At 37.1% G+C, this 27806-nt stretch overlaps 1 protein-coding gene across 11 annotated transcripts in view; it reads right to left on the bottom strand.

The window, feature by feature from the left end:
* Positions 1–27806, bottom strand: part of Braf (B-Raf proto-oncogene, serine/threonine kinase) — a gene marked incomplete at its 5' end in the record, with an annotated part of 145471 nt that overhangs the window by 28234 nt on the left and 89431 nt on the right. For all 11 annotated transcript variants that reach the window (XR_001231320.1, XR_001231321.1, XM_013504993.1 and 8 more), the window contains 5 exon segments: positions 14969–15145; positions 16040–16124; positions 19783–19900; positions 20646–20782; positions 24620–24656. Coding sequence is in view for 9 of the 11 variants with exons in the window: in XM_013504993.1 (XP_013360447.1) it covers positions 14969–15145; positions 16040–16124; positions 19783–19900; positions 20646–20782; positions 24620–24656 (554 nt within the window).

Raw genomic sequence — 27806 nt, 5'->3', positions numbered from 1 at the left:
CCCATGACTAACCCAACTGAAATTCATCTTTTTGAACACTCATTAGATGAAATTGATCTTTAACTTCCAACTCGTAGCAGTTAAAATAACAGCTTTACTAATGTGTTTGCTTTCTATTTATTTTTTAGGTACTGGGAATTGAACTCAAGACGTTGCACTTGCCAGGCAGGCACCGTGGCACTGAGCTATATCCTTGGCCCTTTGCTTTCTATTTAAACTCTACTAGAATATGTTTGGTAAATTACAACTATTTTTTTTTTTTCCGGTACCAGGAATCGAACTCACAACCTCATGCTTCCCTGGCAGGCACTGTGCCACTGAGCTAAATCCCCAGCCCCAATTACAACTATTTTAAAGATGGTAAGATCTTTCAAACACCTTATTAAAACTAGTGAGACACAAACTTGCTCTAAAACGAGTCACTCATACATGTAAACCATCTATGTTACCTGTAAAAATTCCTTTAGTTGTGATCACTGAAGGAAAGGGCTATTCTATTTATCTCCACTGCCTGCCAGGGCCAGGCAAGTATGTTAATGTAATACACGTCTGTTGAGTCAACTACAGTAAGATGCTTATGATGTCCTAGTCAGGTTATTTTTCTTCATTTAATACGGGGGAAAACAGATACACAAGACTATGAAATCTAACAATGACTATTAAGAAATACGCTCTGCCTTAAATGAGGATTTAAAATTTAAACATTTTAATCATAATCATGTAACGACCCATGTTAAAAACAGAAGATTTATAAATAACAGATTATTTCTGCTTTCTCATCTTCATGTAAGCTTCCTCATTTTCCTAGACATCAAGATTTTGAAACTTTTGGACATAATTTTTGTTTCAAATTACTATTTATGGCTGGGGATATAGCTCAGCGGCACAAACACCTGCCTGGCAAGTGCAAGGTCCTGAGTTTGATTCCCGGTACCAAAAAAAAACCAACCAAAAACAATAAAAATTACTATTTATCCAAAGTAGCCTTTTTTCTCCAGTTAACTCTCTCATCTTTGAGGGAAATGCTTATTTCTCTTGAAGCATTTACCACAATCTAAAATTATCTTTTTGTCATGATTTCACCCTGTGTTTTTTTACTATAGCATACTGTGTCACTCTTCATTGAAAGAAAATCTTAAGTCAGTTATAGGTCTCATTTGCTTAAAATGCGCTGGGGTGATAGAGAAAGATAACAGGTGGAGACAAATAGGTCTCAATCAGAAGCCTTTTCAAGATGGGAAGAGCTGGACTCCCTGAGAAACAAAGGGGTTAAACGGTAATGGTGATGGAGAGCTCAGTTTTTCAGTCCAGGGAACTTGGGATCTAGTATACAGGAGAGATTCTTCTGTGAAGTTCAACCACACCAAATGGTAGGGAAAGATGAAACTATGGAAGCACGATAAAGTTAAGACAGAAGTGCTCTTGATGGACAGCATTAAGCCTCTCAGCAAATTTGATGCAAAGAAGTACAGCAAGGAAAAGTAGATATGGAACTTGTGGGTTGAGGAGAGAAAATCTCTGGTCAGTATGTACTGGATAATTAACAAGACATAAATGCGACAGCTGAGCTAGTGTTATAATCAGCAGAAGCTGGGTAGCATGAATCTATTCCAGGCCAGGGTGCACAGAGCTACCATTTGAAATCATACCACCTTATATCTGTGTAATCCTTTATGGTTACAAATGCTTTCCTGATTTCTTTCTCATGCAATAATTCTCTTTTGGTTACGTTTTTGTAACCAAAGTGGCAAAAGAGGAAAAGTCCTGGACTGCATAATGGGAGGCTGAAAAGAAACTTAATCCTCCAGCTAGAAAAGATGAATGTCACATCCCAATCTCTACATAATTAAAGTTTCAGAGTAATTATTATCCCAAACCATTCAATACAGGGAAAGGCTACAATCTATTTTCGTAAGCACTGACCAGTTATAATGGAAGATGCCAATAACCACACAATTAGTTGGATGTTGGGAAGGAAACAAGAATAAATCAACTTCACTTGCTATAAATGATGCAGAAATGGATCCATTATTCAGGATAACTGACTGGACCTCCCTCTTACCTTTTAAGATGTTAAGGAAAGTGTTACAGGTTTACAGGAGAATCAGGGTTACAAGAGCACGAGGCAAGAACAAACATGCTATCAACTACACAAATATCACACTCTCTCCACAGAATTCTCTTCTTTGAAGAGTGTCTATCTGAAGGATCATATAATCTTGGAGCTGGAAAATTATGTAGTAAAACTTGTTCTCTATACTGTTCCGTTCAAGCTTTTATCCAAGATTCAGCTTTTCAACATTCTTTTTATTTTATTCATTTATTTACTGAAATAATGACGACTAAACTCAGGAGCTTGAACAAGCAGGTAAGTGCTGTACCACGGAGCTACATTTCCAGCTCAGCATTATTTTTTAAACAGCATCACATGATGTCACAGACTAAATACAGTACTTCACATTTGATCTCACAACACAAATGAGTGAGATTTTCATCTTCATCTCCCTTGTGGTGGGTATAAAACATTTCTTATTGAGTCACCCAGTGAACTCTTACAAAATTATGTTTAATTCAAGCCCCCAAATTCTTCTTCTTGAATTGCTCCTATAAAGTATTTTCCCCACCCTACACTTGTAAGCTTCTCTTCTTTACACCTGAATTAAGATTTTGCATTTTGTAGACATGTTTTAAAATTTCAGTTTATTAAAACATTATAGTTTTCACTAAAAATGGGTTTTTAAAGATCAGCATTCTAATGATGTCCTCATTTAAGTTACTTCCAGATATGCTCATCAAATTTAACAGAGGAATAAAGACAAATATCTCCTTCCTGCTTACTAGCCTCAGGTATTATCAGTCCTCCAGTTACAAACCCAGTTAAATCTTGACAACTGGTGTTACATTTCTCCCTTATTTTTAGGATTACCCTGAAAGATATATTCAAATGCCTTATTGAGATTCAAATACTATGGTGCACTACCTGGCTGACTACCAGTCTGGTCTATTTGAAAAGTTCCTAACACAGTGATGGCAACCTTTTAAAACTTTCAGTGAAACAAATAAACATGCTGTGGCATGCATGCTATCGGTTTGCTACCACTGACCTAATAGCTCATGCAAATTTGCTATTTTCTTGTATTTTAGTTTTTTTGGTTGAGACAGGGTCTTGCTACGTAATTCAGGCTGGCCTTGAACTCACATAGCCCAGACTGGCTTTGAACTCACAGCACTCTTCCTGCTTCAGCCTCATGAGTTCTGGAATTACAGGTGTGAGCCACTATACCTGGCTATTTTCTTGCATTTTTAACTGCTTCTAAAACCTGACCGGTGGTCCACTTAAACATCTGCATTTTAGCCACCATTTACCTAATTCTACACAATTCTACAAAGGTTCATCAGACTTCAGGCTGAAGCTCAATCTTTCCTCAGATACCCTAGTCATGCCTGGAGAACTCAGTAGCTGTCAGGACTGGCAGGTGTGATGGTGAGACAGTGTCAAGTAACAGCTGCTCTGATACCCTCTGTTCCCGTCATGGACAGTGGGCAAGACTGAAGGGAATGACATCCTGCTACTTCTCTCATCACTTTAAAAATAACTAAAATTGCCAAGAAGTAGTTTCTAGATTTCTCAGTTGTGCTTTATGATGACCTCCATTCCATTTTCATTTAATCTTTTTAGTTTCTTTCACTTTTAAAAAATAAAATTTATTGAGGTGTGATTTGTTTACACCACCACATAATGCATCACTTTTAAATGTTTAATTTAATGGGTTCCAGAAAATACATACACCTGGGTAATGACCAACCACAATCAAACAAAGAATATCCATTACCCCACACAGTAGTATCCTTCTCCCTCCCACAAAGTTTCTTCATACATTTTTGTAACTAGTAAGAGTCTCTAAGACTCAGCAATCATTGGTAATACTGTCACTACAGGTAAGTTTTGCCTTTACTCATAGAATTCTGTGGCTTCTTTTGCTCAGCGTAACAATTCCGAGATTCACAGCGGGGTTGCATGCAGTGTTACAGAGATGGACATACCACAGCTTATCCATTCACATGTTGGACATCTTAAGTTTTTGGTAATCATGAGTAAGACACTAAACATTCATGTGTAAGTCTTCATTGCTGATGCAAGATTTATTTCCTTTAGGCATTCACATAGGCTCCGAATTGCCCAAAGCTTAACTAAAAGAAATCATCAGTCTGTTTCCCTAAATCGTTTTCTCATTTAGCTTTTTCACTAACGTCTGAGTTTCAGTTGCTCTTCCTCCATGCCAATACTTGCTGTATTGTTGATTCTGATTATATTGGTTCTTAGTGGGTATGTAGTGCTGTCTCGATGTAGTTTTAATCTACCTTTTCCTCGTAACTACTTTTGGTAAACATTCTTGTATGTACTCACTGGCCATTCATATAGTTTCTTTAGAAAGTGTTCAAAATTTTCCTTTGAAACAAGGGTCTCACTACAAGCTCAGGCTGGCCTTAAACTCATGATTCCCCTGTATCACGCTTCCGAGCAGCTGGGTGTGCACCGTGGTGCCCAGCTTCTTTTGCCTTTTCCCGCCCACAGAGTGGTATGTCTTATTACTGAGTGGGAAGAGTTTTTATATGCTTCGAAGTCTTTTATCAGATAATGTGTTTTCTCCATGCCTATGACTTGTCTTTTCATTTTCTTAACAATGTTTTTTTCTTCTATGGTCCATGGCTTTTTTTTTTATTGTGATACTGGGGTGGAACCCAGGGCCTTGTGTGTGCTAGGCAAGTGCTTATCACTGAGCTCTATGCCTGCCCTTTCTCTCTTTCTTTTCTTTTCCTTTTTTCTTATTTAATTTATTTATTTAGTTTTAGACAGGGTCTCACCAGGTAGTTCAGGTTGGCCTTGAGCTCACTATACAGCCCAGGTTGGCCTCAAATTTGTAGTAGTTCCTTGTCTGAGGGCTGGAATCACAGCCATGGGCCACCAGGCCTGCCCCGTTTTCATTTTTGAGATAGATGTAAGTTGCACAGGCTGGTCTTGAATCTGTCATTCCCCTACCTTGGCCTCTTGAATAGGAAGGCTGCTCTTTGTACCCTAAGAAACAACTGCCTATTTTTAGACTATAGGGATTTCCCCCTCTGTTTCTTGCTGAAGTTTCAGGGTTTAGTCAAGTCTTTGGTCTACTTCAAGTAAATTTCTATGTCTTGTGTCAGGTAAAGGTTAACAGTTGTTATGGTTTGTGACATGGGTGACTGCTGGATCAGTCCACAGATAGGATTGGCACCATCCCAATCCTAGTAGACTGAATACAATATAAGGGATAGAAAGAGGCTTGTCAAAGCCAGGTGTGGTGGTGCATGCCTGTAATCACAGCACCCAGAAGGCTGAGGCAGGAGTCAACGTGAGTTTGAGGCCAGCCTGGGCTGCATATCAAAACCCTGTCTCAAAAAAAAAAAAAAGCTTGTCTTCCCTTTTGCTTTTGTCATCTTCCACTGCCATGAACTGTTGCTCCTCTGTCATGTGCCACCCTGCCTTGGAGCCAGCCGATCATGGACTGAAACATCTACCAACTGTGAGCTAAATAAATCTTTCCTCTTTTAACTTTGGGTGTCAGGTATTTTGTCTAAGCCTTGAGAAAAGTAAATAACACAGTGGTTTGTTTATTTTTTACACATTTGGTTGTCCTTATTTAATGACATTTAATGAAACATTTAATGAAAGGAACAGCCTCATTCATTGCTTTGGCACCTTGGTTAACTACAAAAAAATGACTATAGATAAACAAATCTAAGTTTTCTATTTTGTTTGACTGATTTAAGCCTATTCTTATGCTAATACCACACTCACCCTTGTTGCTTTACAGTAAATTTTGATATCTCACAATAGAAATCTTCCAGCTTTGTTCTTTTTCAAGTGTCTTGATAAATTTCTAGCTACTGCATTTTCATATAAATGTTGGGGTTAGCTTATCAAATTTTAAACATATGTCTGCTGAGATTTTGATTGCAATTGCACTGAACAGCTAGTAAGTCAAACGCAGGCCTGAAGAAAATAAAGGAGAATGTATATAAACATAAGAGTATCCCAGTATCGATAGAAGATCAAAAACCATGCTATCCTTTTGCGTAAAAGTTAATTTCAACATTCACAAGCCCAAACATATAAAATTAGAGGCAAAATATTTAAGTAATTTAATGAAGGAAAGATCAGTCTTTATAACAAATGTTGCTGGAATGACTGATACCTATATTGAAAAAAAAAATCCCAACTGATACCTTGTAACAGATACAAAAAATTAATCTGAAGTGGACCAGAGATCTAAAACTAAAAGCAGAAACTAAAGAACTTCTATAAGAAAGCAGAAGACACAAACCCAACACAAGACATAAAAATTTACTGCATATATATTTCCTGTGAAGAGGAAAAAAATCAGTAACTTCAATCTTGCAGATCGGACAACCAGAGCCTAGAGAACTTACGAGAAATGACCAGAGAGCAGTGATGGAAAGAGCGTGGGTTTGGATCAGATAGATTTGGGTTTGAATTCCAACTATCTCACTTACCAGCCACATGACTTGGGGTATATTTTATAATGTCTAAAAGCTTTGGATTTCTACTTCTTAATTTATTTAACACATTTAATGAAAGTCCACTATGTGGGTTCAGTCTTGGGAGACAGAGCAAAAAAGCCCTCTATTCAGGGTGCTTATAAAAAGATAAATCAGTACAATACACAGTACATTAGACAGTGCTAACTCTAAGGAGGGGAACGGGCACAACAGATGACAGAGAATACCAGGCTGGAGGGAGTTATAATTTAGGCTAAGAAGAGCCTTTTTTCAGAACATTTTCACTTGAAAGAGGTGGGGAGAGAGAGCATGCAGATATCAAGACCACACCAGGGGTATGTGGGGTGTGGCCTGAAAGAGCAAAGTCCTAAGGCAGGGCATGTGCCTCTCATGTTTTAAGAATATCAAGAAGGCTAAGTGTAGCCTGGACTGGAACAGGGTGGGTTGCATGGAAAGAGCAGTAGATGAGCCAAGGCAGGTAACAGAAGTAGCTGGAGAAGAATAGTGGCTGTAGACACACTGAGAAAGGCTTCCTGAAAGAAATACCCCCACCCACCACTCTGCAGTGCTGGGGATCAAATCTAGGCCTTTACACAAACTTAGGCAAATGCTACCACTGAGTTACACCTTTGACCCAGAATTTTGTTTTAAGTGGGTGAAATGTGTACACGGAAGAGCAAAGGAATAAAGTATGTTGTGTTAACAGACTGAAGTAGCCTGATTAAAACTAAACTGAAAGTGGGCAAGCTCCAAAGCAGGATGATAAGCACTAATTCAAGCCGGAGATAAAGGTGGCATGGACAACAGGGACAGCAGAGTAAGAGTAAGTTGAACAGAGCTGCCAGTTGCTAAGACGAACATAATGCAGAAAAAACAGACCCGAGGAAAAAGGTGAGGTCAGCTTTATTGCTATGCAATTTGAGCTGCCCATTAGATAACCAAGTGGACATGTTAGACAGTTGGATATGAGAGTCTGGAGTACAAAGAAAATGAACTAGATGAAGACTGGCACAGAAATATTTCAATGGTTTCTCAAACCATGAATCTGGCTGAGATCCCAAGGGGGTAGAGGAGGAACAAGCTGAGGAGCAGACAGCAAGAAGGACAACTAGCAGACTACACTTTAAAGCAGCCTTTCTCAAATTTTAAGATTCATGGGAATCATCTGGGACTGTAATAGCTCATCTTGTTGTCTACTTGATTGGACTGAAAAACTCTAAGGAAATCAGTAAAGTCTAACTCTGGGTATGTCTGTGAGAGTGTTTCCTGAATCAACTGACATGCAGGACAGAAGTTGGTGGGAGACCCACCCTGAATGTTGGTCGCATCATCCAGTAGGGTGAGGGCCCTAATGGAATAGAAGCAGGAGGAAGCCCAGAAAGCACAGGGTGACTCTTGCTCTCTGCTTTCTGGCTGCCGTAGGTTGAGTAACTTCTCTTGTCCTGATGCTTCTGCCTTACTGTGGGCCTAAGAGCAACAGAACGACCTGACCATGAACTGCAACCTCTGAAACTGCGAGCCAAAACTGGTGCTTATTTGTGCACACACTTTTTGGAACGATTTTATACTTCCTTGTAACAAGTTTTATTGTGGAATTAAGAAAAAAAGGATAAGGTAAAAATCATTTCTATTCTCATCATAATCAAGCCTGTTAAAATTTTTACGCTAGCTTGTTAAAATTTGCCTCCTGTCCTTTTTCAAAGTTTATACTTGTGAGAATGTTACAAAGGTAAAATGTAACTTGTAAAATCTTTCTCATTAAAAATAATAAATTTGCAGCTGGGCGTGGTGGCACACGCTTGTGATCCTAGCACTCAGGAGGCTGAAGTAGGAGGATCATGAGTTTGAGGCCAGTCTGGGATACACAGTGAGTCCAGGCCAGCCTGAACTACATAGCAAGACCCCATCTCAAAAAAAAAAAAAAAAAAAAAAAATCCAAGTATACAGACAAAGCTCAAGCTGTCCTCCTTGATAGCTGTCCCTAGCCGGACCCCCTTTTGTCATTCTTAGAGAAACAACTATTGAACTTGGCATGTGCCTTTAATGTCAGTACTTTCACTCCATTTAAAAAAATCCAAATATAGAAATTGCTCTTTTTAAAAGACGTGAAGTGGTCTCATGTTGCAGCCTGCTCTTCTCACTTAACAGTGTGTTTTACAGATCTAAGCTCATGCCTATGTAATTCACATCTTTTAACCACTGTGCACTAACTATTCCATGGCTCATTTGTGCCAATTTTTTTTTTATCATTTCCCTACTGATATAACCCTAATGTGGTTTCCTATGATACACCTCTTTCTGAACACATCTCTTGGACCAAAAGCTGGCATTTCTTGGGGAGAGAACAAACATTTTGTTTCAATACGTACTTCCAAAATGCACTCAGTGGTTGGTCGCAGTAGGAATGTCCCAGTAATCAAGTTCCCTGATTCTTATGAACACTTGATCTTGTCAGAATTTAGGTATTTTTCCAATTCTAGTGATTGAAAAGTGGTGCCTTTTTATTTCACCTTCATTTTCCTGATTATATCAGCATCCTAGTTTTATTTTATTTAATTTTTTTGGTACTTGGAATCGAACTCAGGACCTTGTGCTTACCAGGCAGGTGCTGTGCCACTGAGTTATATCCCTAACCCAGTACCCTATCTTTAGCTACCAAAAAATCATGATCACTCTAAGTGTTCTTTGACTAATAAGAATGATTTTCAATCAGAATTTTCAAGAATTATGTTCATATCATCTTTACAACTCTAATTCATTCTACTGTCCATTCAACAAGGCTCATTTATAAGTAAATGTAAAAACAGGAGGTGTGACATCATACCTTTGATTATTTAAAAAACCTGTGAGGATTTATCCCCAAATCACTCTTAATCATATTTTTAGAATATAATACTCCTGTGAACATACCAACAGGTCTCTACTTTCTCTATGTGCGCCCCTGATTTAATATTTAGTAAATTTTCTAGCAAAGCTAAATTAAAAATTATGTCATAAATATTACCCTGAAATTAAAAGTGCTGCAAAGAAATGGCAATGATGTATTGATCATTTCTGATATTTCTTCAGTGACAGTGCTCTTGAAAAACCTTGGTTCTTGGCTGAGTCAAAGGCAGAGAGGTGAGATGTAAAACACACTTTATAAATCTTGGTTCTTCAAAGTGAATCTATTTAATTATCTGCCACAAGAATAGCCCTGCTAAGTGAACCTAAGAATCAGAAATGATCTTTCCCTGAGGTACAAAAAGAAGACAAAACCAAGAGGAAAAATGCCACCCACTGACTGCTTACAGTCTGTAATCCAATAAAGGTGACACATTTGAACACCGTCATTATTAAAGCTTTTATCTTTTAAGTAACTGCAACTCGGCCACTTGTACAATGAGTTAGCAGTGCTTATTGCTTGGGACTTCAGAATGAACTCTGCTGAGTAAAGGATTTAGCAAAAGTCCAGCATACTTAAACAGCTCCTTAAATAGCCACGGGCATACTGTTTAGCTTGTTCTGCCTACTGTGAGATGATGGTGGAGGGGGAGAAGGAGCCAGGTATGAAGAATCCAAACCAAGGGGCTCAAGCAAAGAGCTTGATGGATGCTAAGAAGTAATTAATTATCCAAGAAGGTGTCTTCTTCCTCTCCTTTTTCTTTGGTCTTTTTGAGACAGGGTTTCGCTATGCAGTTCAGGCTGACCTTGAACTCACTTTGTAGCCCAGACTGTCCTTGAACTCACAGAGATCCTCCTGCCTCAACCTCCCGAGTACTGGGACCAAGAAAGCTTCTAATTGGGAAAAACTGCTGGAAATAATTCTAGGTAGGCGCTTGTGCCACTGAGCTGTATCCCTGGCCCTGGAAATAATTCTAAAACAAAGCCCTCAGGCTAGAATTATGGTTAAGAATTAAAGATGAACAAACATTGGAAATGAAGGGAAAAAGTAAGTTATGTCAGGGGTTCTATCTGTGCCATTCCATCCACTGGTATAGACAAGGAGAAATTAAAGCATAAAGGAAGAACAAACATAAGGCTGAAATGGCTGACCAGAATCTAAAAGGTAAGTTAAAAATCTGTTCTATAAAATCATAAGCAAGTTAGGATTTGAACCTTTTGATGACTTCCTGGACCATCTCATTTGTTCTCATATCTGCTAGCCTATTCTCTAGAATAGATTCTGACTATCTTCTAACAACAAAAAGAAAGCCTGAGAAAATGTAATGAAAACTGTTCTTTAGTCATTGATACTAGAGAAGAAAACAGGAGACTCTCTCTCACCAAGAGTCACATATTTTGGTGTACATTCCAGTTAGTTACCTATATTTACATAACTCAATTTGTGGAAAAATTTGTTCACATGTTCTTTTTGAACTATGTTGCACAATACAGATAAACTAACATTAAACCATTTAGCATTTTGTGTAAATTTTAAAATTCCTTTAATAAAGACTTCTTAATGAATTCTAACCAACTATGTAACTCCTTGTGTGTGGGGTGGTTTTTTTTTTTTGGTATGGAGAATAAATCCAGTGCCTTTGCACTGAGCTACATCCCCAGCCTCTTTTTTTTGTGGGGAGGGATTTGAGACAGGGTCTTGCTACATAGTTTAGGGTGGCCTTGAACCTGAGAACTGGAATTATATGTGTGGGACTGTAGAATAGCTTTTTTTAGCCTGGCTAGCACCTATATAGCCCAGGCTAGCCGTGAACTCATAGTGATTTTCCTACCTCAGCCTCCCAGGTGCTAGGATTATAGGTGTGTGCTACCACACCTGGCCTCTTTTTGTTTTTTAAAGATAGGATCTAAGTTGCTCAGCTGGCCTCAAACTTTTGGACATACTACTTCAGCCTTTTGAGCTGCTGGGATTACAGCTGTGTACCACTGCACCTGGCTCCCTTGTGAATTTTAAATTAACATTTAAAAGTAAAGTATACATAATTGAAAAGGGATGTAATTTTTAGTGTATTGTAAATATGAATGTTTTAACAACTTTCTTTTACAATAATATTCCCTACAAAGCATCCATTCTTGATTAATGGATAGAAAGTCAGGTTTTTTTTAAAAAATTTCTCTGAGAAAATGGAGTTTTTATTCCTAGAGTGGGGCAGTGAGTAGGTAATGCCTCCTTTTTTTTTGCATCTGTTTGTCTAGTGTCTCCCTGGCCCCCAGTATGTTTTGGTGCCTCATTTGCTTCAAAGACTTTCCTCCAATATGTGGCAATCCAGAGATAATCTGTCTGAATCAGACTAAGTGAAGAACCAGTGCCTGGAAGCTTTGTACATACAGATGGGCTTGCTGTTTTCTAGTTGTTCAGTGATTTAGGTAGAATCTTTGATGTCACTCACTTTGGGCTTTTCCTCTTTGGCTAGTAAGATCTCAGAAAAGACTATATAGGAGAGGGAGTTTTGGCTGCTAATCTGGGGAAAAAAATAACACTTTTGGTTTTTTTTTTTGAGACGGGTGTTGCTGTGTAGTTCAGAATGGCCTTGAACTCCCTGTGTAGCCCAGGCTGGCTTTAAACTCATGGTGATCCTTCTGCCTCAGCCTCCTGAGAACTGGAATTATATGTGTGGGACTGTAGAATAGCTTTTTTTAGCCTGGCTAGCACCTTTTGAAACAGGCTTTTTACCTTAGCCCCCTGCCCTCCTATAGTTGGTACTGAAATTTCTGAGTCTTTAGAAGATTTTATGGTGTAAATCAGGATAGTTTTCACTTTTCCATTGCCAATGATAAGTTTAGCTGTTTTGGGAGCCATTATCACTTGTTCATCTGCTTTCCAGCTTTTATTTTATTTTATTTGTTTATTTTTGAGACAGGGCCTTACTATATATAGTTCAGGGTAGCCTGGAACTCACGGTGATTGTCCTGCCTCAGCCTCCCAAGTACTCCAGCTTTTGAAATTTTGCTGTATTTTTTTTTCTTTCTGATACCCTCATCCTTACATATTCACATTGTTTTAAAAAATCCCTTTATTATAGTTTCAGTAAAATTTCAGGACAGAGCAAAATTATGTAATTTTAACCTGAAACCCACACAGCTGTTTTAATAAGAGGATTTCCACTCTGCCAAAGCCTTCAGAAACTAAAGATGTATCAGTGTATTTTACCAGATGCAGACATCACCATATGAAAAGGAACAAAAGAAAAGGAACTATATATTCTCTGGTTAACTTTAACTGGTAATAAAAAGTGAACTCTGCTAGAGGGCTTAAAACTTATAATTAATATTTTTTGCTGTTAAAATCTAGGACAAGCCTGATGAAATGACAGACACATATAAGGAATCAGGTGTACTCATTATATAGTGACAGTTTTGCAGTAGACAGACTGAAGTTGACACTGATGATCCTCAACTATATCACCTCTTGCCTGGCGATTTCCCAGGCCACAGAGCCAGTCCATTCACTAAGTGTTTTTTTCTGCTGTTCCTTCTTAAGCAATCCTAACACTTCACTGCCCTAGTCACTGCCCCTAAAAACAATTTAAAGCTATTCACTGCTGCCTCTGTTTTTACTACAAGCCTTTTTGTCCTGTTATTTTCTTTGTCTGTTATTCCTTCCCTTGACGTTTCTCAGTGTTGGCACGTAAAAGATCTGGCTTTTCTCTACTGCGGAAGGTAATCCCATCAGGAACATGCAGACTTGTGTAGTCGTGCATCTTTTTCATTTCACGGATCTGTAGAGTATCTATGTCAGGACAGGTCCTACTGTAGCCATTAGTCATGAAACAATGAACACACAAAGCCTCTGCTAGTGGAGGAGATGGCAATAAAGTCAGTCAGATGGGCTGTGGTATTGGAAAAAAAAGCTGAAGTACAGAAAGGGATACGGTGGGATGGAGCTTGTTACAGAGAATGATTAGAGAAGACTTCTCTGAAAAGGAAGGGGGCTATGTGTAAGAGAAATACGGGTTCTGTAGCGTAAAGGAACAAGCATGGAGGTGTGAGCAGGGAGTGCACCTGCCCTGCTGAAGGAACAGCAAAGAGACCTGGGGAAGCAGAGAACAAGCGCTGTTTTTCTCTGAATGTGTACTGTCTTTGGCATAGCTTACTCTTCACAAGGCTTTAATATAATCTTTTAAATGTGAACAGATTCAGATTTTAACTTATTTGAAAGGCTGAGATTTAAATCCAGTAAATAAGTGGGAATATTACTGAATAAGTAATTATTTGCTTCAATAAGCATTCCGGAATAGCATTCCTATAAACAGTCTCAATTACAGACACAGTGCTTATTTTTTAGTTAGGGAAGATAGTACAGGGGCAAAATTTAAGAACCAGAGCTGGATCTGAGTTCTGGCTCTACATTTACTTGTTATCAATGATCTTGAGTCAGAGTTGTTACTATATATACCCTTTTATTCCAGTTTCATAATGTGAACGTAGTACAGTGGTTATGGGGAAAGAATACTGGACTAAATACCTCTGTTGGTACTTATTAAATATGTGGCCCTCAACAAGTCATTTAAAAGCCTCAGTGTTCCTTACTTGTAAAAAGAAAAGTCTCTACTTCATAACATTATAAAGTTAAATAATGTTATAATCTATGAAAACAATTTGTGTACTACAATTTTTCTCTTTTTTTGGTACTAGAGATTGAACCCAGCCTTTGCACTGAGCTACATTCCAACCGTTTTTATTTTGAGACAGCATCTTGCTAAGTCACTAAGTTGCCTGAGCTGGACTCCAACTTTCAGCCTCAGAGTGCTGAGACTACAGGAGTGCACTACTGCACATGGCTTAAGGTATGTATTTTAAAACTATTCGTAGAACTTTCCAAACTTGTATTTTAGTGAATTTGCTTTTCATCAGAGTGCTTTCTAAATTTAATTCTACCTTTTGATTTACCTATTTATTTGCACTTAGGAGTTATATGCAAAATTTATCTTTCAAGTCAGCTCTATTTTTACCTATGTAAATAATATATAATAACTATATCCTTTAAATTATGTAGCAAAATTCAATAGATATAAACAACTCAACGTGAAGTCCTTAAAAAAGGATAAGAACTCAGATTTTCACTTTCACTTTATTGACTGTTTTGCAACAGAAAATACGAGTACCTAGGAAAAAAAGACTGAAAATTACAATTTACAATCATTTTATATACTTCAATAACTATCAATGACTTCTTAGTGTATGTGGGGGCTATTTTTGTTTTCTAACCCTGTACTGCTTAGCTAAGTCACAGACTGCTAAACATAAACCTGCAGCTGTATATGTATTATCAAATATTTGATATAACTTGTATGTCTTGATGACTGTACTAGAGAAAGGTTACTGTATATTTGGTACCATATTGCTATCCATTAGTGGTCTTATATTGCTGAAGAGTAATTTAAAATGGAATCTAAAAGAAGTGTGAATTGAGGCTTTAAAATATTCCCACTGGTCTTTAAAAGTACAAGAGATTTGACACAAGGGAACTTACTCCATGCCCTGTGCAGTCTGCCGTGCAATATCTATAAGTTTGATCATCTCAAATTTGGTCTCGATGATGTGGAGATGGTGGTATAAGCTGGAGCCCTCACACCACTGGGTAACAATAGCTAGCTGTGGCTTTGTGGAATAGCCCATGAAGAGTAGGATATTCACATGTCGTGTTTTCCTGTACAAAGAAATGTGACAGTAAATAATAAGTGTCAATAAACGTTAGCAATTCTTAAAAAAAAGAGACAGCAATCTACTTATTAGAAAGATGTTGTCAGAAAAAGCTATTAAGAAGAATTAAGTAAAGCAACAAAAGGATAAACTCAGAAGAGACCTGGAATTATCTAGCTTAACCTCCTTCTCTATTTAGAATAATCTTTCCTTTTTTTTTAATTCGTCTGACTGAAAAATAAAGGTCACTTAAATACCCTCAATGATGGGAAGCTCATCACTTGAGAATGGAGCTGCCTCTTACCTCTTTGCTTAAGTGGTTCTAGCATTAGAAAGCTTTCTCCTGTGAAAACAAAATCATTTTCCTCCAGTCTCCACAACTGGCTTCCCTGTTCTGCTCTTTGAAATAAAGAAGGGTAACTTTGCAGCTTCTTCAATACAATGCCTTCTCTGGATGGTGTCCTCAGGTTTGTTCGCTATTTGCCTCCGAAGTTTTAGTTGTAGGACCCTCCCCAGGTAAACTGTCCTACCCTGCACTTACTCTCACTTGTCCACGTTCCTCAAGTCCCAGGAGCCACAACTAAGCAGAACCTCTAAATGCGCACCGATACACTTACAACTTTGAGGGTATTATTTCCCTAAAAGCTATTATTGGTACATGTCCAGAAGACCGTAATTCTGTTAATTCAGTCTAGGATTAAGTCTTCTATCAGCTGTATCATATAATATTGCATAGCACTTAAAAGAATATGGTTAAAAAACAAAATATAATTAGATATATGATGTTTCTCTTTATTTACTCATTTTGAGTAAATCTGCAAAGCTAATAGAGACTGCTGAAAACCAGAAACTAATAATAATAAGGTCCTTCTCTGGAAAACAGCAACTTGCATGGGCTCACCTGAGTACTCCTACTTCATTTTTGAAGGCCTGTAACTGTTGAGGTGTGGGTGCTGTCACATTCAACATTTTCACTGCCACATCACCTAAAAGGTAAGTGTCATTCCAAATGTCATTCCAACTTTTAAAATTTAAAACTATGAATCATTTTTTGTGACTTTCACTAATTATTGCAGCCCTAAATCCAAACCATTATTGAACTGCAAATAAATTAAACCTAAACTATCAAAATTGCTTTAGTGTTCCAAGGATTAAAAAGTAAACTAACAGTAATACTCCTACGTTAATATTTCCAAATACCAAACCAAAAAACAGCTGGTCTTGTTTTTCCCCTGGAAATTTAGTTTTACTTATTAAGAACCCAGAATATTTTCCCAATTATTTAATAATATTAAATGAGATGCATTTATTAATTGAATGTTGAAAACAAAGATAACAGGTCTTTCCAGTGGAGTTTGGCTTAAATACAAAACCACAGACTTCTTCATCAGAGTAGTTAACATTTTTTCTTCAAATCTATGAATTATTCATGATGTTTTTAATTAGGAAAACGGCTAAATTATAACTATAATTTAAAGAATGACTTCACATCAAACATCTGTAACTCTTACACACTGCCAGATGTGTAAATTGATACAATCGCTTTGTAACACTGTTGACAATATTAAACTGGACATATGCAAATTGTGTGGCCCCACAAATCCCTCTTAGGTATAAATCCAACAAAAAGACCTTGAAAGATGCATACTGAAAAGATTCACAGAAATATCATTTAGAACAGCACTAAACTACCCAATATTCGTGTTACACTAGAAGAAATCAGGTTATAGTCACACAATGGAATACTACACAGAGAACAAATGACTTCCAATTACAGCCAACAATGCAGGTGAATCCTACACACAACGCTGGAAGGGCAGGACTGAAAAGAGTCCCCGCTATATGATTTATGCTGAGGTCAGGAGGTGGTTACTTTTGGGGGAGGAGTGGCCTCTCAGGTCATGAGGGTGGCTTCTAGAATGCCAGCAATGTTCTGTCCATTTTACTTTGTGAGATTTTAGGTACTTGTACATTTATACGTACTTTTTATTACTATTATTTTTACTTCAAAGAGAATTTAAAAAAATACACAATTTCAAAACATGATAGGAAATTAACAATAGTTGTTATACTGCATACTGTTATCTTCAAAGCAGTTGTTCAGATTACAGATATAGGCATGCAAGATTGATCAAACAATTAGGCATTAGCTGTTCCTTTCAGTAAACCAATAGAAATGAGTAGTACAATTATCTTAGCCATCTTGTGTGTGTATGTATATATATATGCATATATTGTATATATATTTTTTCCCTTCCTTCTTTCTTGTCTGCTTTCCCCTATCCCAGTTGTTCTTTCCTTTTGAGCAGTTTCTTGCTCTTTCACAAGAGCTACTCTACTTTTCAGATTTTATTTACTCTTTCAGTTTCTTCCATTAAGGAGATAATACAATGCTTACACATGTGGGTCTGACTTATTTCACTTATGAGTACGGTCTCTAGTTGCATTCATTTACCTATAAAAGCCTTGGGTTTATCTTCCTTTATAGCTGAGTAATACTCCATTGTGTAAAAATACATCTTTTTATCCATTCCTCAGTTGATGGGCATTTGGGTTGTTTCCAAGATTTAGCTATGACAAATTGCGCTGCTATATGCATGGGTGCACATATATCGCTGTGGTATGATGTTTTCAATTCCCCTGGAAAAATACCCAGAAGGAGAATAGCTGGGTCAAATGGGACATCTAATCCTAGTTTTTTGAGGAATCTCCACACTGATTTCCACAGTGGTTGTACCAGTCTGCATTCCCACCAACAGTGGAGAAGGGTTCCTTTTTCCCCACAGCCTTGCCAGCATTTGTTATTGGTTGACTTCTTGCAGCCATTCTTTCTGTGGTGAGATGGAATCTCAGCGCTGTTTTAATTTGCATTTCTCCAATGACCAATGATGTTGAACATTTTTTCATGTATTTATTTGCCATTCATATTTATTCATCTGAGAAGTGTATATTCATCTCAGATGCCCATTCTGAATTTTGGAGCCCTTATTTTTAAAATTCTTTTTATGTTCTAGATAGAAGTTCTTTGTTTGAGGGACACTTGGCTAAAATTTTTTCCCAGTTTGGTTTTCTTTTTACTCTGTTGGTGATTTCTTTCTTTCTTTTTTTTTTTTTTTCTTTTTGAGACAGGGTCTCACTATGCAGTTCAGGCTGGCCTTGAGCTCACTTTGTAGCCCAGGCTGGTCTCAAACTTGCAATGATTCCCCAGCCTCAGCCTCCTGAGTGCTGGGATTACAGGCGTGTGCCACTACGCCCGGCAGTGATTTCTTTTGATGTGCAAAAACTTCTCAATAAGATGAGACCTCAGTTGTTGATTCTTTGAAGTATTTCCCATGCAGTTTGGTTTTTGTTCATATATGTACTTTTTAATATATATGTTATACTTTTGTACATTTTTTATTTTTCCTAATTATCAAAGTGTTCATTTTATTAGCTGTGCCATAATTTGCATATCACTTAAATGTTTAAAAACATTTTGAAAGCATAAAGAAAGAACTCTTCATTGTCATGTCACTCAAAAATGACAATTATTATACTGCTATATATGTACTAGATTTGTATATGTATGCAATATGAATACCTATGAGCCAGGTGTGGTGGCACACGCCTATAATCCCACACTCAGGAGGCTGAGGCAGGAGGACTGTTGTGAATTCGAGACCAGCCTGGACTACAAAGTGAGCTCAAGGCCTGCCTGAACTGCATAGTGAGACCCTGTCTCAAAAAAGACAAAGAAATAAAATAAAATGAAACAATTAAATTTTAAAAAAAAGAATACCTATGAATACGTATGAAAGGATAACCCAAAGTGATATCTACTAAAATTCTCACAGCAATTTTAAAAATTGTGTTATATGTGTTTCTCTATAGCTCAATAATGTAGGGTTTTATATAATTTAATATACTAAAGGCACCCTTCCACCCTAGTAAATGTATATCTATTATATTACTTTAAATCCTATACCCAGGTATCAAGTTATACAGCCAATCCTCTAGGCTCTTATTTGTTTTCATTTTTCACTAGGAAATCTCCAAGGAATATAGTTTCACACACATCTGTTCATTCCTGTCCAATTATTTCCTCAAGTTAGTGTCCTACAAATGGAACTGTAGGACACCTACTTTGTCCTCGATACACACAATGTCAAATTGCCTCCCAGAAAGTTTGCAGCAATTTATTTTCCTACCACAGCACAATATTCTCAATTCTAAATAGGATCAATTTAAAAACATCTTTTTCCATTTGAGAGGTAAACAATTACTATTTTTTGAATTTGGTGTTTTTAGATGACTAGTAAGGCTGAACAAGTTTTACATGTTTACCGACCACTGACGGTTCTTCCTTTGCTAAGTGTGCTTCTAATATCCTTACTTGTGATTATCAACAGAAAAACTTCTACAAGAAAAAAGAAATTATTTGCAGGACTACCTAACCAGAAGGATCTTTATCTTTAAAAATTATTACTGTAAAATAACAATAGGAGTCCTGGTTGCTGTGAACCCAGTTTCTAGCTCCCGTAACAGAAAATATTGCAGAACTCCTGCAACTGATTGGATGTTTAATAATGCAAACAGCAAGTACTTTCTTTGATTCTGTTGAACATATCATATCATTACGGCTTGTGACAATGTCACAATACATACCATGCCACTTTCCCTTATAGACTGTTCCAAAGGACCCGGATCCAATTCTTTGTCCTACTGTAATCTGTCCATCAGGAATCTCCCAGTCATCACTTGAATCCCGTCTACCAAGTGTTTTCTTGATAGAAATAGTCCAAAAGTCAAAGTCAGGACAAGCCAAACAAGAAAGAAAACATTATCTTTCATACTGAGTTTGTTAACCTATGCCTGAAAGGTATATCACTCAGGAAAAAAACCAAGTTTCTTTTTAAAAAAAGCACATTCTAAAGGCATAATAATTAAAGGTATGTATAAAAATATAAAACTTAAATTTTTGACTAGTCAGTAGTAGAATGAAAATAATTCATTAAACATCAAAATTATCTAGTGAATATATACAGAAATGCCTATTACTAAAATCAATAAAATAAATAGCTTTTTACCATTTGGAGGACTTTCAGGAACAAGGTAAGTCTTATATATGTGACTAGTTTTAGCTCAAAATTCCTCAAAATTTAAGTCAACATATTATGGTAACAGTTGACTCCTTCTCAAGTTACCCTTTTCCTGTCAGTGCTAAATTTATTTATTTAGATTATCTCGTCTGGTCTCTTTAAAAAAAATCAATCCATGCAGTTACTTTGGTAAAGGATCTACTACTACTACCTACCCAACCGGTACTAGGAAGTTAATTAGAGCTGAGAGCAAAAATGAACGTTGTAGGAATCATGCTTTAAGCAAAACACTATCAGCTCTTAAATTTATTTGATTATGAGAATTTCACATCACGTACAGACACAATATATCGGAAAGATGACAGTACTTTTTGACTATGATTTCTAGAAAGAAAAAACTTAGAGGAAAAAAATATAAAATATTTTTACCATTCGATTCCTGTCCTCTGAGGATGAAGATGACTTCCTTTCTCGCTGAGGTCCTGGAGATTTCTGTAAGGCTTTCACATTAGTGAGTGAGCCAGGTAATGAGGCAGGTGGGGTGGCAGACAAACCTGTGGTTGATCCTAAATTAGAGAAAGGCAAAATGTATCCACTAAGGAGGGGCAAGTGTAATCATGTATTAAGGGGCAGAAAGTGGGGAAGATTCAGACTTATTTTTAAAATAAGTGCATGTTCAAACACTGACCTTTGGGAAAGGATAGGCAAAAAGAAAAGGCCCTTTTCTAATCAGAACTACATTTAGCTTTCTGATCCATTTAATGACCTCTAATGATAGATACATACTTTGTTTACTGGTGCAAAGTATAGAAAAAAAATTTAGAACTGACAGATACTAAAGAATACTCCCAAGTTTCTGTGTCTTTCACTAAAAAATAAAAAAAAGCAAGACCACTTAAAAGCTTACATAATAAATAAGCTTTTAATTATTTTACATTTCTTCAGTAGCTAATCAGTATTTTAAAAGATGGAAACCCCAAAATGAATAACTTCTAGTAATGCCTTAATGTTGAAAATATCTGGCTCTTTATTATTAGCAACTAAATTTAAATATAATCCCAAAGTATAAGCTCTATTATTTATAAGATTAATGGTCAGTGGTTCCTGGGGGCCTTTTCTACTAAGCATACATAGATTATTTGTTACCTGTACACCAAAATAAATGTAAGCAAAGCCAAGTAGGTTTTTTGAGACTTTCTTAAAATTCTTTGCCTTTGTAAAGTGAGCAAAGTAAGTCCTACAGCCTTGAAGCCAAGTTACTACAAATTCCAGTATTTTATAGGCCAAGTGAGCCCGAGGGGCACTCTTCAGAAGTGGACTCAGTTGGCAGGACTGCAAATTTTCTGGTGGGTACATTTCTAAATGCTAACTCTGGTAAACATTCTAAGTTTACATACAGTAGCGACTGCTTTGGAGGGGCTCACAGATAACTCTTAGTGGGGCCTGAGTATGGCTGAGTAGGACTGAGATTTCCAGGAATATTTTCATACACAGAACACCAAGAAACTAAAAAAGAAAAAAAAAAAGAGATTACTACTGTGTGTGTGTGTGTGTATGTGTGTGTGTGTGTGTGTGTGTGTAAAAGCCATGATCTTTTATAGAACAAGGATATCAAAGATAACATTTAAATGTTAAATCTGGGTAGAAATTTTATTATTACATCATACTAAACTACTATGTGGAATTTCCATGATCTCACATGCAGAAAATGATGTCTGCAATGTCTTTCCACTAGAATACAATCTATTTTCTATGTGCAACTGATAATTTTCAACATTTTGAATCCTTACTTGCTTATTCAGGGTTCACAGTTATGATCTATTCAGTAACATACTACACTACTAAGTTGAATTATATTAGTATGAAATGACTCCCATTCTATCGATTTTCTGAGGCACAGCTGGGTTTAAAGAGCCAAAATTTAAAATATCATTCTGATACTCAGAATAATTATCAGTCACTAACTAGTAGCAAGAGTTAGTAAATATAATAGTTTAATGACATTTACACCAAGACACCTGTCCCAATTCTGGCTCAAAATTTTAAAAATCAGTTTAACTTCTCATTAAATACAAGAAGATAAAATGGGAAAGTGAAATTATACTGGTAACTTTTCCCTTGTCTTTGGACATAACAAATTATAAATTCTCAAAAGTCTGAAATATCCTGAAATAGCTAAAATATATTATAAAATTTTAAACAACTTCCTATTTTTGATATAAAATATTCACAGCTCATTTCATGGAAAAAGCCAACCAACCAATCAAACAAAAAAATTTTGCTGGTAAAGAATTAAAAAAAAAAAAAAAAAAAAAAAAAAAGGCAAAAGCCTACCAAAAATATTCTAATAGGGGTTTCCACTTAAATTTTTTATTTGCTTAAAAATTACAAAAACTGCTAACAGATATTAAGTCACCAACAGTAGCACTTAAGTGGATAAAACCAATAAAATCCTCATCGCAGACTCTCCCCCCATGCCTTATTTATTCCCACCCCCACTGAGGTGAAGAAGTTATGCAAATAAGGTAACAAAAAAACAAGATGGAAATCTCAGCTCAGAACTTTCTTGCTTTTAAAATTTATGACAGACAGCACACAGAAGGCTTGCACTGGTGAGTATGTGTAAGAAGCACATTCAGAGCATTCCAGCCAGGCCAAGCAGCGATCTTGTACGGAAAACTCTCACACTTACAAACACACGCTGTGAGGGTGAGGCACAAACAGCATCTGTAGTTTATATTTAGTTTGCTTTGGGTGAAAACAAGAAAGAAGAGCCCAACTACCTCTGAACACTGGGCCAGGCTCAAAATCAAACACTATTTCACTGGGGACAGAATGTAGGAGGGGACTGGGAGTCCGGGAGTGGTATTTCCGAAGACAGCGCATCAGCTGGTTCAAGGGGGCTGTTAGAAGAGAAAGAGAGGGGCAGGCAGACACAGGAAGACAGACACACAGAAGAAATGAAAGAAGTCACGGGGAATAAATAAGATGATTTGAAGCCTGCTTCATAAAATAATTCTGGTTATTTAAAAAAAACTGCTAATTTTCATAAAATCCCAATGACTTTTTAAAAAGTGACTCATAAAAAGGACAAGAAATGGCACTTGATTTTAGGTACTAAGCAGGCTGTCTTTATGACAAAGTTAACTCTATGATGCTAACACAATGGCAACATTTAAATGCTGGATGTACTAGGCAAAGTTACCAAAAGCCACAGCTATAAAGACATACGAAAATCAAACTGGCAGCAACATTACTTGGTGGGCTCATGGAATAACAAACAGAAAAAATTCTTTGTATAACTAAGTCCTACAGTAGTCAATGCTAAGTCTAGAGCGTATGATGCAGGCTTAGTCATTCTGGTAGCTTCACACTTGGACAGAAATGTAACGAAAGGAGGGTATACAAGATTTGCTCAATATAAGTACTTGGAATCTGGGTTTGGATATTTTGAAGATACAGAAGGTCACAGTGAAGAGACCAGTTTTATTAAAAGTCTTCCTTATTAGGCAGAAGACAGCTGAGAAGGGAGGCATGGAAGACTTCCTTCAAGAAAATGCTAAGATAGTGTCAAATACGATCTCTTAGTAAACAATGTATAGGGTAACTTCTCAGAAAAGCTGTTTTCATAAGCAGTTTTTCTTCGCTAGAGTGAATGCTAAATGAAAATTCTGTAAGAAATCTTAATTCAATGTCTCATTTACTAAACAAGAGGGCAAATTAGTTTTTCTATGGGTTCATTCTATAAAATATACATTTCATACACTTCCAAAAAGTTGAAGGGAAGTGGTTGATAAAGTCTGATAAACTGAGAAATTATGGCAGGCAATCCAATGGATGCCCAAGAATGACTTCACAAAGTTAAGTTTTATTTGATTCTAAGCTCAATCTTATCAGAGGAGGCTTCCAAAGCAAACTTAAGAACTCCAGCTTTGGAGATGGGAGAAATTAATAAAGTGGGTAAAATAATTAAGGATCTCTCCTTGGTATAGTATTTTAAAACTGTAGATTGTATATTTAAGATTCTTTTATTTCCCTCATTTTCTTTTTTTGAGACAGGGTTTCACTATGCAGTTGAGGCTGGACTTAAACTCACTATGTAGCCTAGGCTGGCCTCAAACTTGCAGTGGTCCTCCCGCCTCAGCCTCCTGAATGCTTGGATCATAGGTTTGTGCCACCACACCTGGTTTCCCCCAGCTTTCCCCAGTTTTGGTACTCATGAATTAGTTAACATTTCGTTAGCAATAAATGGCAGATACTATAGAAAAAAATTTAGATTTTCTCTACACATTTTTCTCTGTGTCTGTTTCATGAAAGAAGCAAGTATAAAGGAGACAAGCAGCAAAGCAATTGCATTTTTCCCTGAGTTTTTAAAAAAAACAAAAACTGAAATCACTACTTACCTCCGTCACTACGAAACCCTTGGTCTCTAATCAAATCCTACAAATAAATGGTAAAGTATATTTATTCAAAGCATACAGTAAGAAAGAGACAGCAACACTGAATTTTCTACTACATATTAACAGAAAGATTAATTCAAAACACCTGCCTTAGCATTTCTTTGCAAAACGAAGACTATGAAATTAATTAGTGTATATGATAAAAACTAAATTTTGAGCTGGGTGTGGCAGCATATGCCCATAATCCCAACACTTGGGAGGCTGAGGCAGGAGCTTGTTGTGAGTTAAAGGCCAGCCTGAACTACACAATGAGTCCAAAGCCAGCCTGAACCACATAAGGAGACCTTGTCTTAAAAAAACTAAAAAACAAACAAACAAAAAACTAACCTTTGAAGTACTTGGCAACCTAACCTTATTCTGAAGGGATCATTCACTAGTCCTGATCAAATAGTGAAATCCATTGCAGGCCATTCAAAACCAACGGCTTCAGCAATCCTTAAAGAAAATCCTACTGGCACATACTAAGAGCCATAAAAATGTTCATACCCTTTCATTCTGGAATTGCACTTCTAAGAATTTTTCCTGAGGAAATAATTTGGAAGAAAAAAATGATATGCACAAAGATATTTGGTGGAACATTATTCAGTATACTAAAAAATCCGAAATAATTATTTCCCAGGGGCTGGGGATCTAGCTCAACAGCAAAGCGCCTGCTTGGGAAGTGCAAGGTCGTGAGGTCAATTCCTGGTACCGGAAGAAAAACAAAACAAAAACAAACAAACAAACAAAAAGAAATAATTATTTCCCTATTATAGGTTTTTTGAGGTATTATGGTTAAGTCATGGTCTATCAATTTAATGAAGCATTATGCAGTTACCAAAACAATTCTGAAAGCTAAATCATGAAACATGTTTATAACACAATTTTAAAAAGTACAAAATTAAAAGTACACTGAATACCATCACAAAAATATGAATGCACAAGGACACACTAATCCAAATAGCTCAAATAAGGACTTCATTAAAATGTCTTAATTGTTAAATTAAAGCTTTTTACAACAATGTCGGTGGGGGAGAGTCTCTCCTGGTAGTAAAGTTTGGATTTAGACAGGCAGAATTTGGATGGGTTTGCTTACTTCACTTGAATGTATGGGACTGAATGGCCTCAAATGTCTCTAGGCTCTTTGCAAACAGGACTTTTTTTTTTTGAGACAGGGTTTCACTATGCAGTTGAGGCTGGCCTTGAACTCACTTTATAGTTCTGGCTGGCCCCAAACTTGCAGTGATCCTCCTGCCTCAGCCCCTTGAGTGCTGGGATTACAGGCATGCGCCAGCACACCTGGCCAAACAGGAAGCTTTTTGCTCTCTGGCTAAAACAAAGAGTACATTCTTTATAGAGGTATATTTCTACCACATTCAATGTATTACATAAGGTCTTTCACATGTTTTATAGTATCAACAAATACTTTTATAACTGCAAAGTGGTAGGTGTTAGTGGTTGTGTGGCTATCAATAAGTATAAAATCCTTTCTGTGGTTCTGAGTTTGTAATTTCATTTAAAAAAACCAGCATAATCTATAATCTCATTGGAAGTGAGATGTACACATGAAAATTAAATATTTATTAGGACTATAATGAAAGATGTCAGTGTTTTGTAATATTACTGCTAAGTGATAAGACTTTTAATTGCACCTCTGGGCATGATGGTGCACGCCTGTAATCCCAACACTAGGGAGGCTGAGGCAGGAGGATTGCTGAGAGTTAGAAGTCAGCCTGGGCTACATAGTGAGTCCAGGCCAGCCTGGAATACATAGCAAGACCCTAACTCAAAAAAAAATTTTTTTATTGCTATCTATAATAAACTATAGAATCTGGTCACTGATGGAGCTAAGAAATGTCTCCGAATTGGGGTTTAAGGAATAGATAGGAGTGTAGAAATGCAAATAACCCAGAAGAGAAAGGTCAGAGCTATTTTCTTTTTGCTATGCCATACCTGAAACTCAGAACACCCATGGATTAATCAAATTTGGCTTTTTCTACTGTTACAAGGCATTGCTAGTGCCAATACAAACTTACATTTTAATCTCAAATGTGTTCTTAAAGCTTCTTGATAATCTTTCTGCTTGTTCTAGGTTAAACAGGATAGCCTAGCACTTCAAAATTGGCTATTTCAAACTCTTCCCTACTTTCTTGTATTCTTTCTCTTGTATCCCTTTTGTTTAGCATGGTAGAGATAACAAATTAAAGAACTTTCAGTCCTGCCTATCTACAAATATTTATACAGTAGTACTAGCTATAATTTCCGTATTACCTGTAATTCTTATTCTGTACCAGGCATAAAAAGCATTTCCAACCATTACAGGAGGCAGACATCATCAGCTTTGGGGTTAAGTAATTTGCCCAACATCATGCAAAGAGCTAAGTCCATCTTTTAATTCCCCATAACCTCGGAGGGACATCAGTTTTCTTTTTTTTGTCTTTTTGAGACAGGTCTCACTATGCAGTTCAGACTGGCCTTGAGCTCACTTTGTAGGCCAGGCTGGTCTCAAACTCACAATGATCCTCTTGCCTCAGCCTCTCTAGTGCTGGGATTACAGGCGTGCACCACCACGTCGGCTCTTGCATGTAACATTTTGTAACTTGGCTGTTATGGGTGAAGTTCACAGTGTTGGCTGGTTATTTATAGTTACAACAGTTACAACACTGAATAACATATCTAAGTATTACCCTTGTCCTCTTCCTTTCCTTTCTTTTGTCCTCCTGCCTCTTCTTTGTTTCATTCATGTGCTTTTTTGCTGTTTGGTTTTGCATACTAGGATTGAACCCGGGACCCTGTAAGTGCTTGCCAAGCCCTTCACCACTGAGCTCTGTTATGTCCTCAGCCTTTTGATTACTTTTTTTTTCCCTTTTGTCTTTTTGAGACAGGGTCTTGCTATGCAGTTCAGACTGGCCTTGAGCTCACTTTGTAGCCCAGGCTGGGCTTGAACTCGCAACAATCCTCCTGTCTCAGCGTCCCAAGTACTGGGATTACAGGCGTGCGCCACCACACCCAGCTCAGGGACATCATTTTTATTTTTTTATTTTTTTATTTTTTTGGTTTTTCTCCAGTACCGGGAACGGAACTCACGACCTTGCGCTTGCCAGGCAGGCGCTTTGCCGCTGAGCTAAATCCCCAGCCCCATTTTTTTTTT

The sequence above is a fragment of the Chinchilla lanigera genome, unplaced genomic scaffold (genome assembly GCF_000276665.1).
Source record: "Chinchilla lanigera isolate Chin_1 unplaced genomic scaffold, ChiLan1.0 scaffold00093, whole genome shotgun sequence".
Lineage (NCBI taxonomy): Eukaryota > Metazoa > Chordata > Mammalia > Rodentia > Chinchillidae > Chinchilla > Chinchilla lanigera.
This window is presented reverse-complemented; position numbering and strand designations above follow the sequence as displayed.